This window comes from Talpa occidentalis, unplaced genomic scaffold (genome assembly GCF_014898055.3).
Source record: "Talpa occidentalis isolate TD23 unplaced genomic scaffold, MPIMG_talOcc4v2.1 talOcc4.9, whole genome shotgun sequence".
In the NCBI taxonomy this organism is placed as follows: domain Eukaryota; kingdom Metazoa; phylum Chordata; class Mammalia; order Eulipotyphla; family Talpidae; genus Talpa; species Talpa occidentalis.
Window position 1 is genome coordinate 28,436,659 of NW_023605305.1, and position 17,368 is coordinate 28,454,026.

Genomic DNA, 17,368 nt, shown 5'->3' on the forward strand with positions numbered 1-17,368 from the left:
CGCGGGAGGGTGAGAGGATTCACCAGACAGAGTGGGGAGCAGAACAGGCAGACGGACTGAAAGCACTACTGAGGGGAGCAGCGGGCGAGGCAGGAGAAGTCTGCTGTGCCATATGGGACTCTCCCCGGCTAGCCGGGAATCGAACCTGCGCTGCGGAGGCTGCGGACAGCTTCACATTGCTGCGCTCAACACGCTGAACCACTAGAGAGGCCCCTGGCTTCCTTTTTAAAATTAATTCATTAACTAGTTCCTGCTGGAACAAGAATTTGAATTTATTACAAATTCAATAGGATTTTGAAGGGTAAGACTTCATCTTGTGGGTAATAGAAATTCATTCAATTGCTTTAAACAAGGGAATAACTTGCTATATGCAGATTTTTTTAAAGTTTTATTTATTTATGCATACAAGAGCTGGAGTACAGGCCAGAGATGGGGGAGGTGAGAGAATTCACAGAGTGGGGAACAGAACAGCCAGACTGACTGAAACACACTGCTGAGGGGAGCAGCGGGCAAAACAGGAGAGGTCTGCTTAGCCATGTTGGTTGCTCCGTGGCCGGTGGGGGATCGAACTTCTGCTGCAGAGGCTGTGGTGCTTAACCCCTTGTGCCACCAGGGAGGCCCCGCTATATGCAGACTTCTAAAAGGCTTTTGGAGAATGGTTTTGAAGAGAAAGGGGCTGGTTGTAGGTGAAGCAGTTAGAAAGCTTTCTAACTCAAGGAGGTTAGAGAAGGTAAGACTTGAAGCTGAGGTGGTGCCAGTGGGATGCAAAGAGGAGATTGACTTAAGATATAGGTTGCGGAGGCATCAATACTTGTTCATTAATTAGCTGTAGGGGTGTGAAGGGAAGGAAGGAGTTTAGGATGACTTTCCTATTTCTGGTTGAGGCAATTGGATAGTGGTGGGGAAATGAAACAGAGTATACAGAAAAAGACTGGTGAAAAGCTGTAGAGGGCCTTCCTGGTGGCGCAGGCAGTTGAGCACTGCACTGTGAAGCTGTCCGCAGCCTCTGCAGTGCGGGTTCAATCCCGCCGGCTAGCAAGAATCCCACGTGGTGCAGCAGACCTCTCCTGTCTCGCCCACTCCTCCCCTCAGTAGTGTATTTCATCAGTCTGCCTGTTCTGTTCCCCGCCTGTCTCTGGTGAATCCTCTCACTCTCCCGTGGATCTGGCCTGTACCCCGGTTATTGTATAAATAAATCTTAAAAAAAAAAAAAAAAGCTGTAGAGCACATAGGTAGTATGTTTATCTTCTGATATATAACAGATGTTAATTTGAATCCTGGCTCTGCACTCATTAGCTATGTCATATTGAGCACATTAGATGACTTGAGTTGCAGTTTCCTCAACAGTAAACTGGAAGTAATACAATACACTTTTTGTGTATGTGTGTATTAAATGCACTGTCTGGCATCAAATAAGCATTCTATAATGTTAGCTATTATTACTATCATTTTTTTTTACTATTACATTTTACTACAGGGCCTCCCTGGTGGCACAGGGTTTAAAGTCTTAGCTCGATCCCAGGCCTACCAGGGAGCTGAGCCACATGGTGCAGCAGACCTTTCCTGTCTCACCCACTGCTCCTCTTAGCAGTGTATCTCAGTAGATCTGCCTGTTCTGCTCCCCACTCTGTCTCTGGTGAATCCTCTTACCCCCCTGTACCTCTGGCCTACACCCCAGTTCTTGTATGCATAAATAAAAATAAACTAAAATTTTTTTTACTACTGTTAATTTTACTATTAACTTACTGTTATTAACTATTAATATTAGCCATCATTACTTCTGAGAAAGGGTCCAGGAAAAATAGGTGAGGCACTTTGGGAAAGAACTCTAGTCAAGTTAAAAAAGCGAAAAAAACAACCTTGTGGTAGAACAGCTAAAGCCAGAAGGAGGAGTCCCGGCAAGGCTGAGCTACAGCCAAGTTGCTGAGCTGAGTCATTGGAAGTGACCTGCTGGGCTTCCCAGGCCACAGCTGGACAGGCTGTGGTCAGGCTGGACTGGGTTTTAACGTGATGACTTCATTGTCAGTGGGGAATTATGGGAATGTTCTGGGAATCTTTTTGTCTTCCCCTGCCCCTTGAAGGAATTCATCACTTGGTCTTTTTTTTTTTTTTAAGATTTATTTATTTATGCATACAAGAGCCGGAGTACAGGCCAGAGGTGCAAGGGGGTGAGAGGATTCACCAGAGACAGAGCAGGGAGCAGAACAGGCAGATTGACCGAAGTACACTGCTGAGGGGAGCAGCGGGCGAGTCAGGAGAGGTCTTGCTCTTTTTTATAGGATATTCCACACCCTATCTTATTTTCTGAAAAGATCAGGAATAGAGTAAAGCGACAGAAAAGCCAGAATATAAATCCTGTCTAGTTTGGCCACTGATTTGCTGAGTGGCTCGATTCTCCTCAGTCTTATTTACAACACGAGAACGAGCAAACTAGCCTCCAAAGTGTCAAGTAAGAATTAGGTGAAGGCTGGCAGCTCAATAAACAGGCATGCAGTGGTGTTCAATTCATTGTGTATTTTGTCTCTTTTCTGCTCCTGGTCGCTCTCCCTCTATTTCCCTGAGGAAACCAATCGGTTCACCTTTTCCACACCCAGCCTTTGCTCGGCCAGGCACACAACTTCATGAATGGGTGATTCAAAGCATCAATGAACGCTCCCTGCGGCGCCCGGCTCACCCGGAGCCCCGCCCCCTCGCTCTCCCCTCCCCGAGCGCCTCGGCCCAGGGCGGGTCTCGCGCGAAAGTTCGCGGCGCGTGCGCGGGAGGCCGCGCGCGGACGGAGGCGGCGGCGGGTCTTCGTGCGCGCGCGCGAGAAGGGGCGGGGCAGGCCGGAGGCTGGCGGGCCGGCGGCTGCCTGAGGAGTCGGCGGCGGCGGCGAGTGGCCGCCTGTGTGCTGCGTGAGGGAGGACGAGGCGGCGGTGATGCTGCCGCCCTCGTAGGGAGTAGCCAGCAGGCCGCGGCGCTTGAGGCCCGGGGACGCGCGGAGGCGCTGCGGGCTGGGGTCGGTGTCTTCGGGCGCCCGGCCGGCCACCATGGCCGCGGGCGGTGGTTGGCGCGGCAGCGCTGCGGCCCGGGGCCGTGCGGGGCTGGGACGTTCGCGGCGTTGACGCCCGCGGGGCCCAGCCGCGGAGATGAAGCGGACGCGGTGCCGCGACCGACCGCAGCCGCCCGCGGCCGCCCGCCGGGAGGATGGGACGCAGCGGGCGGCGGAGCTGCCCCAGCCCCAGCCCCTTCGCCGGCGAGCGCCGCCCGGGAGGCAGCGACTGGAGGAACGGACCGGGCCCGCGGGACCCGAGGTCAAGGAGCAGGTAGGGGCGGACCGGAGTCCGAAAGGCAGAGGATGGGTAGGGAGAGCCTTCCTGGGGGCAATGGGGAAGGTGGGAAGTCTTTGCCCGCCGGGTTTGGGCTAAGGCTTTTGAGTGCTGGGGACCAAAGAGTTCGGCAGGAGCAATGGGAGGTCTGGAGAGGCAGAAGAATGGGGAATAGAGAAGTGGAAGCGATGGCCCGGGGTAGAACGGAAAATGGGGTGTGAGGAATGAAAAAATGGTCTCATGGGCATTTGTGGTGAGGGATTCTGGTGGGAAGAAGGACGCTGGGATGTGGACTGGGAGTAAATGAACTGCAGAGTGGTCTTACTAAAAAGGGGGCATTGAGTTATCCAGAGGGGTAAATAGTGTGTAAGGTGGGGAAACACAACGTTGTCTGTAGTAAATGTAATCCTGTTTCATAGAGGTGGTCTTGACAGTTGTAAAAATGGATGTCATTCCTAAACATTCTGTGATTTGACTATCATAGCCGTGTAGGAGTGTGTGCAGAATCATTGTTAAGGTTCTCGGTAATCTGTTTCACGAGAAAGCACTTTTAAAAACACTTGAGTGTGTGGTATCTCAAGTCTAGTGCTGGGAGCTGAGAATTTATAAATATTGGCTCTGCCGTCTAAGAGTTTACCCCTGAAAACACCTTGATGGGAAAACAGAAAGTAATGTAAAAATATTAATGGGAGTTTCTAAATGGACAGGGTATGTTTTATTATTTATTAATCAAGCCTGTGTGTATTTAGAAGTAGGGGATAAAGGTCAGTTTTATCAGGGAGGAGAAACTGCCACTACCAGCTGTAGGAAGTTCAGTTAAAGGAGAGTATGTGGTTCTTGATCTTGCAGGATTTACAGAAAAGTTCTGTAGTAACAAATTCTAGTGACAGTTTTCCTTTTGCATCGTTCTGTTGGAGACCCCAGTGACTTCATCCCTGAGTCTTTCAGTACGTCTGTTAGGCTTCCTGTCTCTTTCCCATCATTTAAATAAGTATTTTTCTTAGATATTACTTTTTATTATACAGCTTCAGTGATGTGCTTGCTGGCATGGGGATTCCCCCACCCCACCCCGTTTTGTTCTTCCACCTTTTTTTCTCCACTTAGTCTTGACTAGACTACCATCAGCTCTATCTCTGGCCTTTTTTCAGACCACTGAGCATTGTCCTTTTGCTGTAATTTCCTCCCTCTAAACCTTCGAAATGTATGGAAAACCCTGATCCTTTCCTGACTCAGTTCACCTGGTCCAATTGACCTTACCGTGTATTTCACTACAGAGTTCAAGGTTACTTCACATTCCCCTTTCCTCTATCTCAGAATTGTCTTTATTCATCCTTTGCTTCATTCTCATAGAAAGAAGTAAAAACATTCTCCTTTTCAAGGCTAATCCCTCTACTTATAACCTGAATTTCATCCTTTCTCTGTTGTAGACCCTTGTTATATATATTTTCTTTGTTTTATACCTCAAATAAAAACAAAGTAACACAATTTCTCTGAATTGTGTAACCCACTGTAAGGGCCGAACTGGGCACAGTGCAGGTTTTCTGATCCCATGCAGACCAGGTCAAGGAGGAGTCAGAGTCCTCAGTGGTTTTGAAGGTTTTTTATTGGGGTTCACCAGGCATTTGGCAGGCGGGGTGCTGGCTGGGAGGCTGGCAGGCCTCCCAGCCCCCAGCAAGTCTTCACTCTATCTGGGCTCTCTAGCGTTCGTTCTGCTGCTTCTCGGCTTCTCTTTCGGATTCTGCTTCGGCGGCTGCTGCTGCTGCTGCTGCTGCTGCTGCTGCTGCTGCTGCTGCTGGCATCCCCGTGATGCCACCCTTAAAAGCACAGTCTTAACTCAGCTGAATCCCATCTACCTATGCCCACACTGTATTCCAGGTGCCCGCCATCAGGCATGCATTCAGGACAAGGATCCATCATCTATCCTGATGGCGGAAGGGCAGAAAAGCCTGATATTTTCTTTACCCTACAGTCCACCCCCTCAGGGTTTTCTGCCATACAGTCTATACATATATATACAATTTTCTTTTTTTTTTTTTTTTTTTTTTTTTAAAGATTTTTTTTTTTATAGAGGCATTTTTATTTATTTATTTATTTGTTTGTTTGTTTGTTTGTTTATACATGCACTGGGTACAGTCAGAAGTGCGGGAGGGTGAGAGAATTCACCAGAGCCAGAGCGGGGAGCAGAGCAGGCAGAAGGACCGAAGTACACTGCTGAGGGGAGCAGCGGGCGGCAGGAGAGGTCTGCGCGCCATGCGGGACCCTCCTCTGGTGACCGGGGAGCAGCCGGGGAACGAACCGGCGCTGCAAAGGCTGCGGGCAGCTTCGCAACCCAGCGCTCAACCGCTGCGCCACCGGGGAGGCCCCTTTATATATACAATTTTCTAAGCAAACAAACAATGCAGCCATGGCCCACAGAAGCAAATACATCAAATATAACAAAATACAATATAACAAAATACAACAGAACACAAATAAGTCCAGGCAGGGCACCAACCTAGTGCAAAAGACAATTATTGGTACCAGCAGATGAGCCACCAAATCTGCTGCCGAAGGCACTGCTCATATGAGGGAGGGGAATCACTCATGACATCTATTGCAACACGCCAGGAGCCGTCAGACTTCCTGGCCTTCTCTGGCTGTAGTCTCGGCTACAAGCCACACACAGCATCCACCCCCAGGATGCACTAGCTCTGGGATTGGCAATTTTATTCTGTTGGGGGTAATCGCCAACCCTCAGGGTTTCTGTCTGCAGTCGCTCCAACACTCGGCCTTCATAGCCACCAATGCGACTCGCAGACCCCTGCACTCAGGCTAACCCACTGCACAAGCACATGGGTCAGGGATCCAAACTCTACATTTGGCTTGGGCTCCACCCCAAGCCACGTTCCCCACCCGTCCCCCAAGGACAGGTTCCTCAGCTCCTCACCCTCACTCAAGAATGAGCAGGGCATCACCCACAGGTGATTTTACGAGACTCACAGTTCTTCAGCATACCCAGGCTGCTTAACAGCTGCTTAGGGCTTCTCAACTTAGCATCAGTACCAGCTTTTGCTTTCTCAGTTGGCTTTTCTCCTCCACCTGGCTGCTGGGCATAACAGGCTGCTTTTGGCCATCTAGGCCCACTGGCCACTCCCAGATTCCCATCTCCTGGGGTTTACAAACAAAACTGTTCCACCCCCAGGGTCCCAAAACATATCAACCTGCAAGGTCCTCCACCTTCTGGCGGGATTGTCAGTCCATCACTCCATCATTTCAAGTCCATTGGCCTCTCCCTGCTTCAGCAACGGCCTGCTGCCTCAGGGGTCATTGGCTGGTCCTTTCCGGTGTTGTTGGCTGGTCCTCTCGGGCATCTCCTCCATGCGAGGTCTCGTCCCACAGCTCTGGACCATATCCACCTTCTGTGCCACCATGGCGCCTCCAGCGTCGTCACAGGCAAGCAGCCTGTTCTCCTTAGTCCCTCCAGGTCTTCGGAGGGCTCCAATACCCATCTACATGGATCCTGCCGACTACGCCAATTGTAAGGGCCGAACTGGGCACAATACAGGTTTTCTGATCCCATGCAGACCGGGTCAAGGAGGAGTCAGAGTCCTCAGTGGTTTTGCAGGTTTTTTATTGGGGTTCACCAGGCATTTGGCAGGCAGGGGTGCTGGCTGGGGGGCTGGGAGGCTGGCAGGCCTGCCAGCCTCCCAGCCCCCCAGCAAGTCTTCACTCTATCTGGGCTCTCTAGCATTTGTTCTGCTGCTTCTCGGCTTCTCTTTCGGCGGCGGCTGCTGCTGCTGCTGCTGCTGCTGGCGTCCCGTGATGCCGCCCTTAAAAGCACAGTCTTAACTCAGCTGAATCCCATCTACCTATGCCCACACTGTATTCCAGGTGCCCGCCATCAGGCATGCATTCAGGACAAGGATCCATCATCTATCCTGATGGCGGAAGGGCAGAAAAGCCTGATATTTTCTTTACCCTACACCCACCCAAGCCACTTTATCATCTCTTCCTTGTTTTACCAGCAACTTTCTTGAAAAATGAGTTTGTATTCACTATCTGAGCTTCCTCACCTTGTGTACATCTCTCATGTTATGGTTTGGCTTTTACACAAACTTCCCCAAAACTGATGTCTTCAGGGTCACCAAGGATTTTGTGTTTGTTTACCTTTTAGTTGAGGTGTGACTTAACAATGCACAAATCAGAGTTTCATTCAGCCCATGAATTTTTGCAGAATTAATGCACCCAGGTGACTGTTACTTACATCAATCTGTAGAACATTTTTAGTATCCTACAGTGTTCCTTTGTGCTTTTTCCCAGTTATTACCCTTTTCCAAAGGTAACTGATTTCCCAACCTCAATCACTATGTATTAGTTTTGCCTTTTGTTTGAATTTCATGTAGATAAAACCATGTAATTTTTACTCTTTTGTGACTAGATTCTTTCATTTATATCTTGTTTTTGAAATTAATCTGTTGTGTGTGTGTAGAATTTTTTCATTGCTGTTTACTTTTCTATCATATGAATGTATCATAATAGATACCAAAATTTCCTCCTTTTTTCACGTTAAAAAATAATGCATGGGGCCTCCCCGGTTGCGCAGCGGTTGAGCGCTGGGCTGCGAAGCTGCAGTGCTGGGTCGATCCCCAGGCCGGCCGGCGAGGGTCCCACATGGCGCGCAGACCTCTCCTGCGGTGCCCGCTGCTCCCCTCAGCAGTGTATTTCGTCAGTCTGTCTGTTCTGCTCCCCACTCTGGTTCTGGTGAATTCTCTCACCCTCCTGAGCTTCTGACTGTACCCAGTGCTTGTATAAATAATGCATGGCTACTTGTGAAATAGTTTTTTTTTTTTTTAATATTTATTTATTTATTTATTTATTTATTTATTTATACATGGACTGGGCACAGTCAGAAGCATGGGAGGGTGAGCGAATTCACCAGAGCCAGAGGGGAGAGCAGAGCAGGCAGACTGACGAAGTACACTGCTGAGGGGAGCAGCGGGCAGCAGGAGAGGTCTGCACGCCATGTAGGACCCTCGCTGGTGGCCAGGGATTGAACTGGCGCTGCTGAGGCTGCGGGCAGCTTCGCAGCCCAGCGCTCAACCGCTGCGCCACCAGGGGAGACCCAATTCAGGATTTTTTTTAAAGGTTTTATTTTAATTTATTTACGCATACAAGAGCTAGGGTGTAGGCCAGAGGTGCAGGGTGTGAGAGGATTCACCAGAGACAGAGTGGGGAGCAGAACAGGTGGATTTACTGAAATACACTGCTGAGGGGAGCAGTGGGTGAGACAGGTGAGGTCTGCTGCACCATGTGGGTTAGCTTCCTTGGGGCTCTGGGGGGGAGATCCAACTCATGATTCAGTGGCTGGTGACAGCTTGATAGTGCTGAGACTTAACCCCTTGAGCCACCAGGGAGGCCCTACTTGTGAAATACTTTTTTTTTTAATGATTATTTATGCATACAACAACTGGGGTACAGGCCAGAGGTGTGGGGGGTGAGAGGATTCACCAGAGACAGAGTGGAGAACAAAACAGGGGAATCTACTGAAATATACTGCTGAAGGGAGCAGTGGGCGAAACAGGAGAGGTCTGCTGCACCATATGGGTTAGCTCCGTGGTTGGGTATCTAATCCCTTGCACCACCAAGGAGCCCCCGACCACCCTTTCAAAAGTAATACTCTTTCCCTTTCTTTATAGTCATGTTCTGTATTTACCTGATACTGCGGCATATTTGTTGTTTATTGTCATTCTACCACACTGGGACATGTGGTTTGTGAGGGCAGGAATTTGGGTCTTTCTCACTGCTATAATCTCTGGCTTTTGGAATTGTATGTAGAAGATACTAAATAAATACTTTTTGAGTGAATGTATATAATGATTACCATTGATTCATTCTCTGACTTCAAATTTCACTCTGACCTGAGGGAACTTGATTAACCTATATGTGATGCAAAACTTTTATGGATTTCTTTATTTGGTAACTGTCTTAGCAGTCAGAATCATCTCTAAGTTTTTGAATGTAATTAACCACAAATTCAGGTCAGTGACCACATTTTAAAATTCTGAGATATCATTTTATTTGTACCAACTTGAATATAACAGTATTTTCATTCATTCATTCATTCATTCATTCATTCATTCATTCATAGAAGACCTGGGATGTAGGCCAGAAGTGTGGGGGGTGAGAGGATTCACCAGAGGCACAGTGGGGAGCAGAACAGGCAGATCTACTGAAATACACTGCTGAAGGGAGCAGTGGGCAAGACAGGAGAGGTCTGCCACACCATGTGGTTTAGTTCCCTGACCAGGGATTGAACTCATGCTGCAGTAGCTGGCTGGTGATAGCTTGACAGCTCTGAGACTTTAACCCCTCTGCCACCAGGGAGGCCTTCTTTTACCATTTTATTACTAGCTCTCTTTTACTTTAAAGAACACTGATTGCTGTAAGGGATACATTCAAAAGAACTCAGACTAATGGAGGCTTCACCATTTTCTACAGGTGACTTCCAGGGGCACCTGAGGCATGTGTGGGATCTTGGGAGAGGCTTTGATAGGCCAGTACTAATCACTTCAATCCATATCCTCATTGCCAGAGTGTAGTCGTAGGGCTATGCCTAATTGCTGGAGGACTGGGAAATATTGTTCAGATTGTGCCCCAGAGGAGAGTGAATCATGTTTGGTCAATATCTAACTAGTCCCTGCCATAGGCCCAATATAGATCTCAGCAAGAACTACAGAAGCTTTCTTATTTTGGGTGTACATAGCCTAGAACCATAGTTTCCTTTCTTTTTCTTTTTTTTTTTTTTTAATAGAGGCATGTTTTATTTATTAATTTATTTGTTTGTTTGTTTTTGCTTATACATGCACTGGGTACAGTCAGAAGCGCGGGAGGGAGAGAGAATTCACCAGAGCAGGCAGCAGAGCAGGCAGAAGGACTGAAGTACACTGCTGAGAGGAGCAGCGGGCAGCAGGAGAGGTCTGTGCGCCATGCGGGACCCTCCTCTGGTGGCCGGGGAGCAGCCGGGGATCAAACCGGCGCTGCAGAGGCCGCGGGCAGCTTCGCAACCCAGCGCTCAACCACTGAGCCACCGGGGAGGCCCCATAGTTTCTTTTCATTCTTTGTAGGGCTAGAGTTATGGGTAACCATTTTGAATGTAAGTAAAGACCGTTTCCCAGTAACAGCTAGGAGATCTGGAAAAGCTTGTTTTTCTATCCCTGTGCAATCTCCTTCACATATTGGTGGCTATTCAGAGTTGTCCTCAGGTTTTTCTTACTTTGTCAGCCAAACCATGTGGAAGAGGGAAAAAGCCAGAAGGAAACCAAAGAGAAGTCAGAGAGTAAGGTGACTGGGTCCTGCTGTTTTAACTTCATAGGTTACTGCAAGGATCTGTGGTCCAAGAGAACTCAGGTCCATATGTGCTTTGACTTTTTAAGATTATGGTAAAATACACTTACATTAAATTTATAATCAGTGATTTTTGTTTTATTATGAAAACAGCACCACTATCTAGTTCCAGAACATCTTTATCACTCCACAAAAAAATCTCATATCCATTAACTAGTCATTCCCCACTTTCTGCTTTCTTAACCCAGACTTTGGCAACCACTAATCTGTTTTCTGTTTTTGTTGACGCTGGGCATTTCATGAATCTAAAACTTTTCTGTAAAGGAGCAGATAATAAATATTTTAGGACTTGTCGTATTGTCTCTGTCAAAACTACGCAACTCTACTGTTGTAGCAAAACACCCATAAGACAGTGTAAATAGGTGAACTTGGTTATGTTGTGAGAAAATTGTATACACAGATCTTGAATTGGAATATTTGTCATATTTGCCATGTTGAAAATACTATTTCATGAAGCATTCTTTTGATTTGCTTTTCAGCCACTTACACATGTAAAAATTATTTTTAGTTTGCTGGCAGGACTCAGTAGGTGATGGGTAGGTTTTACCCTGCCAGCTGAAGTTTGCCAATCTTCATATATGTTAATACATTTAGATCAGTTACATTAATTTTATTTTAAGATTTATTTATTTGTGTATATAAGAACTGGGGTATAGGCAGGGGTGTGGGGGCTGAGAGGATTCAAAAGAAACAGTGGGAAGCAGAACAGGCAGATCTACTGAAACACACTGCTGAGGGGAGCAGCGGGCGAGCCAGGAGAGGTCTGCTGCACCATGTGGGTTGCTCCCTGGCCAGCCAGGGATCCCGGATCGGATCGAACTTGTGCTGCAGAGGCTGGTGATAGCTTGGTAGCGCTGTCTTTAACCCCTGCACCACCAGGGAGGTGCAGTTACATTAACTTTTTAACTGCTATGTAGCATTCCTTTGAATAAATAATTTATCCATTCATATAATATTGGGCCTTTAGGTTATTTTTATTTTCCCTTTTATGCCTCAGTAAATTTCTTTGTACTTTTATTTCTGTGTACACATGTGCAAGAGTTTCTCTTGCTGGATATTATTGCCAAATTGCTTTTTGCAGTGATTGTACCAATTTGTACTTTGGCCAGTGATGTTTTCCTATATCCTTTTAACTGCTGGTGTTATCAGTTTATTACTTTATGTTGACTTGCAAGGTATAGATGGCATTGCAATGTCTAAAATATCTTTCCTTTATTACTAGTGAGTCTTTTCTATATTGTTTATTTCAATATTTTTGTCTGCTGTGATATCCTTATGTACCTTCTTTTTGTTTTGTATGGTCTTTGTTTTCTTATTGATTATTGGGAGTTGTTTATTAATGTCATTAAAATATAATATGGAAGGAAATCATACTTTGAAATCACACTGGATTTTAATTCTCTTAGTAGCTTAATAGATTTAAATTTGAAATGAAGAGAATGTCTATTTTGCATTTTTTTTAAGATTTATTTTTATACAAGAATTGGGGTACAGGCCAGAGGCCTGTGAGAGGATTCACCAGAGACAGAGCGGGGAGCAGAACAGACAGATGGACTGAAACACACTGCTGAGGGGACCAGCAGGCAAAGACGGGAGAGGTCTGCTGTGCCATGTGGGTATCTCCCTGGCTAGCCAGGAATCGAACCAGTGCTGCAGAGGCAGTGGACAGCTTCACAGTGCTGTGCTCAACCCACTGTGCCACTGGGAAGGCCCTGCAGTGTTGTTTTTATGATTAACTCAAGATTTAAAAATGCCTGGTTTATATTGGATCTCACTAAATGTTTGTTTCCATGTTTCTTATTTACCTGCTCTTTGTCACTACTATCACTGTGTGTAGCAGAATATTCTTTTCCTGTTGTAGGTCATTTGTTTTGTGATTTTTTAAATCTTGCTTTACTTTCACTTTAAAATTTTTGTTGTAAAATATAATAAGGACAGAAAAATACTGGAAACAAATTGTAATTTAATTATTATAAGATGAACACCCTTTGACCACTGTCCAGGTCAAAAAAGGAATTTTGTCTGCCATTCTAGAAATTCTGCTTTATGCCTCATATGAGTCATAATCCCTCCTCCTCTCCAAAAATAATCACTATCTTGACTTAAAGAGTAATCATTTCTTGTCTCTCTTAATTTTTAACTGTGGTGTAGCTAAACTTTCAAGTTGAACTTGAAACCAATTTTTAAGTTGGTTTCTATCACCTAATTTTGCATCTCTAGACATTATAATTTAGTCTTACGCATTTAAAAAAATTAGATATGTTTGTCTCCTTTATAGGTTTTACTTCCCTCTTTATTTTTTCTTAAAATCGCATGTTGGAAAACTAGGGCATTGGACATGTAGAGTTTCCCATAGTCTATGTTGCATGCCTAAGGTGCATTTCAAAATGTGTCTGCATCCTTTATATTTACTGTGATTACAGTTGGATATAGAAACTTAGACTCAGGTTCAATATCTTTGGTAAGATTCTAGGTAATGGTGTGTTATTTCAATGGGAAGCACATAATGTCTGTTTTTTTGCCTATTGATTTTAACAGTTGTTGATGCTTGTTTGATGCTTACTCCACTATTTGGGAGTTGAAAAATGGATATCTAATTCTATTATTTTGTTTTCATTTATTAGCTGGAATAAAATTTTAAGGAGATGTTCCTCTCATCTACCGTTTGGTTCACAGTGGTATGGTTTATGTAAGAAAGACCTGATTATTTACCTGTTTTTTAAGATAATGAATTGGTGGTTTTCTGTAGTTCTGAGCAGGTGACCTATGAATTATTTTTCATTATCAGTGTGGACTCTTACATTTAAATTATATTTGATGGATTTCAGGTCTTTGAGCTTGTATCTTGCCCTGGGCTTTCTAAATAACCCTGTATACACAGATATTTTTGATCTAATTTTCCAAAGAAACTCCTTTTTTGCTTCCAGATGTTAGGCAGTCTATTGTATATATCTTATTTCTAATTTTTGCCCTTGTGAGTATGGATATTTGGATCACTTTACAGTGTTTTTGAGCAATGCCTGCTGCTTTTCCACCTTAATAAGATTTTGAATTAAATGAAATAGGAGGATGCCATGCATCAGTCCTTCAGGTATCCCCTGGACAAGTTTGAACAGGCATCAGCAATAGTTTGTGAATAGGTCTGTTCTGTCCCTTCTGGAACCAAGGACCATGGTCCTGCACTGGAAACATGGGCTAATATCTTTAAGACTGACTCCACATGAAGGAGTGGGTGGAACAAGGGAAAGTAAAAATGCCACAAAACTTTCCTATTGTTTTTAAGCTAATGTCTTGATTTAGCATCGCTACAAACATTTGACTTCTCTAGAATCCTGACAAAGATGATTCTGATGTTTTTTGCTTGTTTTTCAGTGTTTTGTTAGCTTGGAGCTATGTGTTCTATTTTGCTGATGTTACCTCTCATTTATTAAATGTTTTGTTTCTTAATGATAAATGATATTGAGGATGGCTTTATATGTTCACTTGCCATATTTGCCTCTTTCTTGTCGAGGGTATGTTCAAACTTCCTGATACTTACAGTTGACGTCTATGTTTTCTTATTATAAAATTGTGAAAGATCTTTATAGATACTGAATGCAGTTCTTTGCCAGATGTGTGTTTTACAAATATTTTTTCTTGTGTGAGTTTTATTTATTTATTTATTATTTAAAAAAATTTTTTTTAAAGATTTATTTATTTATACAAGCACTGGGTACAGTCAGAAGCGCAGGAGGGCGAGAGAATTCACCAGAGTAGGGAGCAGAGCAGGCAGACTGACGAAATACACAGCTGAGGGGAGCAGTGGGCGCTGGAGGAGAGGTATGCCGTGCCATGTGGGACCCTCGCTGGGTGGCCGGGATCAAACCGGCTCTGCAGAAGCTGCAGGCAGCTCCGCAGCCCAGCGCTGAACCACTGCGCTACCAGGGGAGGTTCCAGTTTTATTTTTTAAACAGCATTTTTTTTTTTTTTTAAGATTTATTTATTTATTTATACAAGCACTGGGTACAGTCAGAAGCGAGGGAGGGCGAGAGAATTCACCAGAGCCAGAGCGGGGAGTAGAGCAGGCAGAAGGACCGAAGTACACTGCTGAGGGGAGCAGCGGGCGGCAGGAGAGGTCTGCGCGCCAGGTGGGACCCTTGCCGGTGGTCGGGGATCGAACTGGCACTGCAGAGGCTGCAGGCAGCTTCGCAGCCCAGCGCTCAACCACTGAGCCACCAGGGGAGGCCCTTAACCAGCATTTTTTGGAAGAACAGTCATTTTAAAATGTGATGAAATCCAATTTATAAATTTGTTCTTTTTAAAAGTTGTGCATTGTGCTTATGTAAGAACTCTACTTAAAGTTACAAAAACTACTACTCTTATTTTTTTTTCTGAGGGTTTATACTTTTAGGTTTTATAGTTAACATTCATGATCCGGTTAAAGTTTTATATGTTGTGTTTGATCTTGAGCTATGGTCTACTTGGTTTTTTAGGAATTATGTCATCAACAAAGGAATTTTGATAGGAATTAAGAGAATAAACTTTTAAAAATTCGTATTTTTTTTATTGAGGAAACATTCATTTATAACACTGTATATAATCTAGGGGCATATGCGTCTTCAGGTGTATGTTATACCACACCCATCAAAAAAGCACCCATAGGGCCTCCCCGGTGGCGCAGCGGTTGAGCGCTGGGTTGCGAAGCTGCCCGCGGCCTCTGCAGCGCCGGTTCGATCCCCGGCTGCTTCCCGGCCACCAGAGTAGGGTCCCACATGGCGCACAGACCTCTCCTGCCGCCCGCTGCTCCCCTCAGCAGTGTGCTTCGGTCCTTCTGCCTGCTCTGCTCCCTGCTCTGGCTCTGGTGAATTCTCTCACCCTCCCGTGCTTCTGACTGTACCCAGTGCTTGTATAAACAAAACAAACAAACAAATAAATAAAAATCATAAATAAATAAAAATACATGCCTCTAAAAAAAAAAAAAAAAAAGAAAAAAGCACCCATAATCCTCTACCATCATTTGTTGGACTTCATCCCAAGAGAATGGACTTTGTTTCATATGGCACCTGGATATGACTCTTGGCAGGATAGGTGAAGGAGAATTTGCCATAGGATATGGAATGTTCTTCACCAGTCATATGGAATAAGATGAATCCTACTGAGTTAACACATTATTTTTAGTCTTATAGACAAGTTTTTAGTATATAGATTCCTGGTTTTAGCTGTGGATCCTTTGCCTAATTTGAATCTTGTCTTTAATACCTTATATCAGCATAATACTAATCTTGTGTGTAAAGTTAAGATTGCTGCCATTACAATTAGGTAAATGTAGGTTATGTGTAATTTCTGAAATCCTAGCTGTAATTCTCCTTTAAATTTTTTTTCATTCATTCTTGCTTTTCAGGAATGTTGAAAAGCAACCTAATTGACTTCATTGTAATGTTTACCCAGAATCTTCCTTTATTTAAGACAGTAAACTGTTTACAACTTGAGTACTGTATTGTCAATTTCACATAATTTGTGACACAATCCTCTCTGTGTATTGGAGGTATTACGTTGGAAATTTTTGAACTAGTCTGGTGATTTACTTGGAAAGCTTGTCCACCTTCTGACTTGTTTCACTTAGCACAATCCCCTTTAGTTCCATCCAGGTTGTTGCAAATCACAAAAGTTTATTTTTTGATAATTGAGTAGTGTTCTATTGTGTATATATACCTCATTTTCCTGATCTCCTCATTTGTCTGTGGGTGCTTAAGTTGTTCCATAGCTTGACTATTGTAAATAGTGCTGCAGTGAACATAGGAGTGCATATATCCCTTTGAATTAGTGTTTTTTTTTTTTTTTAAAGATTTATTTATTTATGTATACAAGCACTGGGTACGGTCAGAAGCGTGGGAGGGTGAGAGGATTCACCAGAGCCAGAGCAGGGGGCAGAACAGGCAGACCGATGAAATACACTGCTGAGGGGAGCAGCCGGTGGCAGGAGAGGTTTGCGTGCCATGTGGGACCCTCGCCCGGCGGCCGGGGATCTAACCGGAGCTGCAAAGGCTGCGGGCAGCTTCGCAACCCAGTGCTCAACCACTGCGCCACCAGGGAGGCCCTGAATTAGTGGGGTTTTTTTTAAAGATTTATTTATGCGTTCAAGAACTGGGGTACAGGCCAGAGGTGGGTGTGTGTGTGTGTGAGAGGATTCACCAGAGACAGAGTGGGGAGCAGAACAGGCAAATCTACTGAAATACACTGCTGAGGGGAGCAGCAGGCGAGTCAGGAGAGGTATGCTGCCCATATGGGTCACCTCCTTGGCTGGGGATTGAACTCGTGCTGCAGAGGATTGCTTCATAGTGCTGACGCTTAACCCCTTATGCCACCTGGGAGGCCCTAGTGTTTTATTTTTTGAGTAGATACCTGGAAGTGGAATTGCTGAGTCATATGGTAGGTCCATTTTTAGTATTTTGAGAAATCTCCCTGCTGCTTTCCAAAGGGGCTGGACCGATCTACATTCCCACTAACAGTGAAAGAGGATTCCTTTTTCTCCACATTCTCATCAGCACTTGTTATTTCTGATATTTTTGATATTGGCCATTCTCATAGATGTGTGGTGGATCTCATTGTGGTTTTGATTTACTTCTCAGAGAAGTGATGAGCATTTTTTCTGTTGCCCATTTATATGTCTTCTTTGGAGAAATGCCTTTTTAGCTCTT

The 17,368-nt window shown here is 45.0% G+C and overlaps 1 protein-coding gene across 1 annotated transcript in view; it reads left to right on the top strand.

The window, feature by feature from the left end:
• The first annotated feature begins 3,128 nt into the window (after window positions 1-3,128).
• MAST2 (microtubule associated serine/threonine kinase 2) overlaps window positions 3,129-17,368 on the top strand; it is a 138,134-nt gene continuing 123,894 nt past the window's right edge. The window contains exon 1 of the mRNA XM_037500978.2: window positions 3,129-3,305. Within this exon, the coding sequence (XP_037356875.1) occupies window positions 3,129-3,305 (177 nt within the window). The remainder of the gene's footprint in view (window positions 3,306-17,368) is intronic.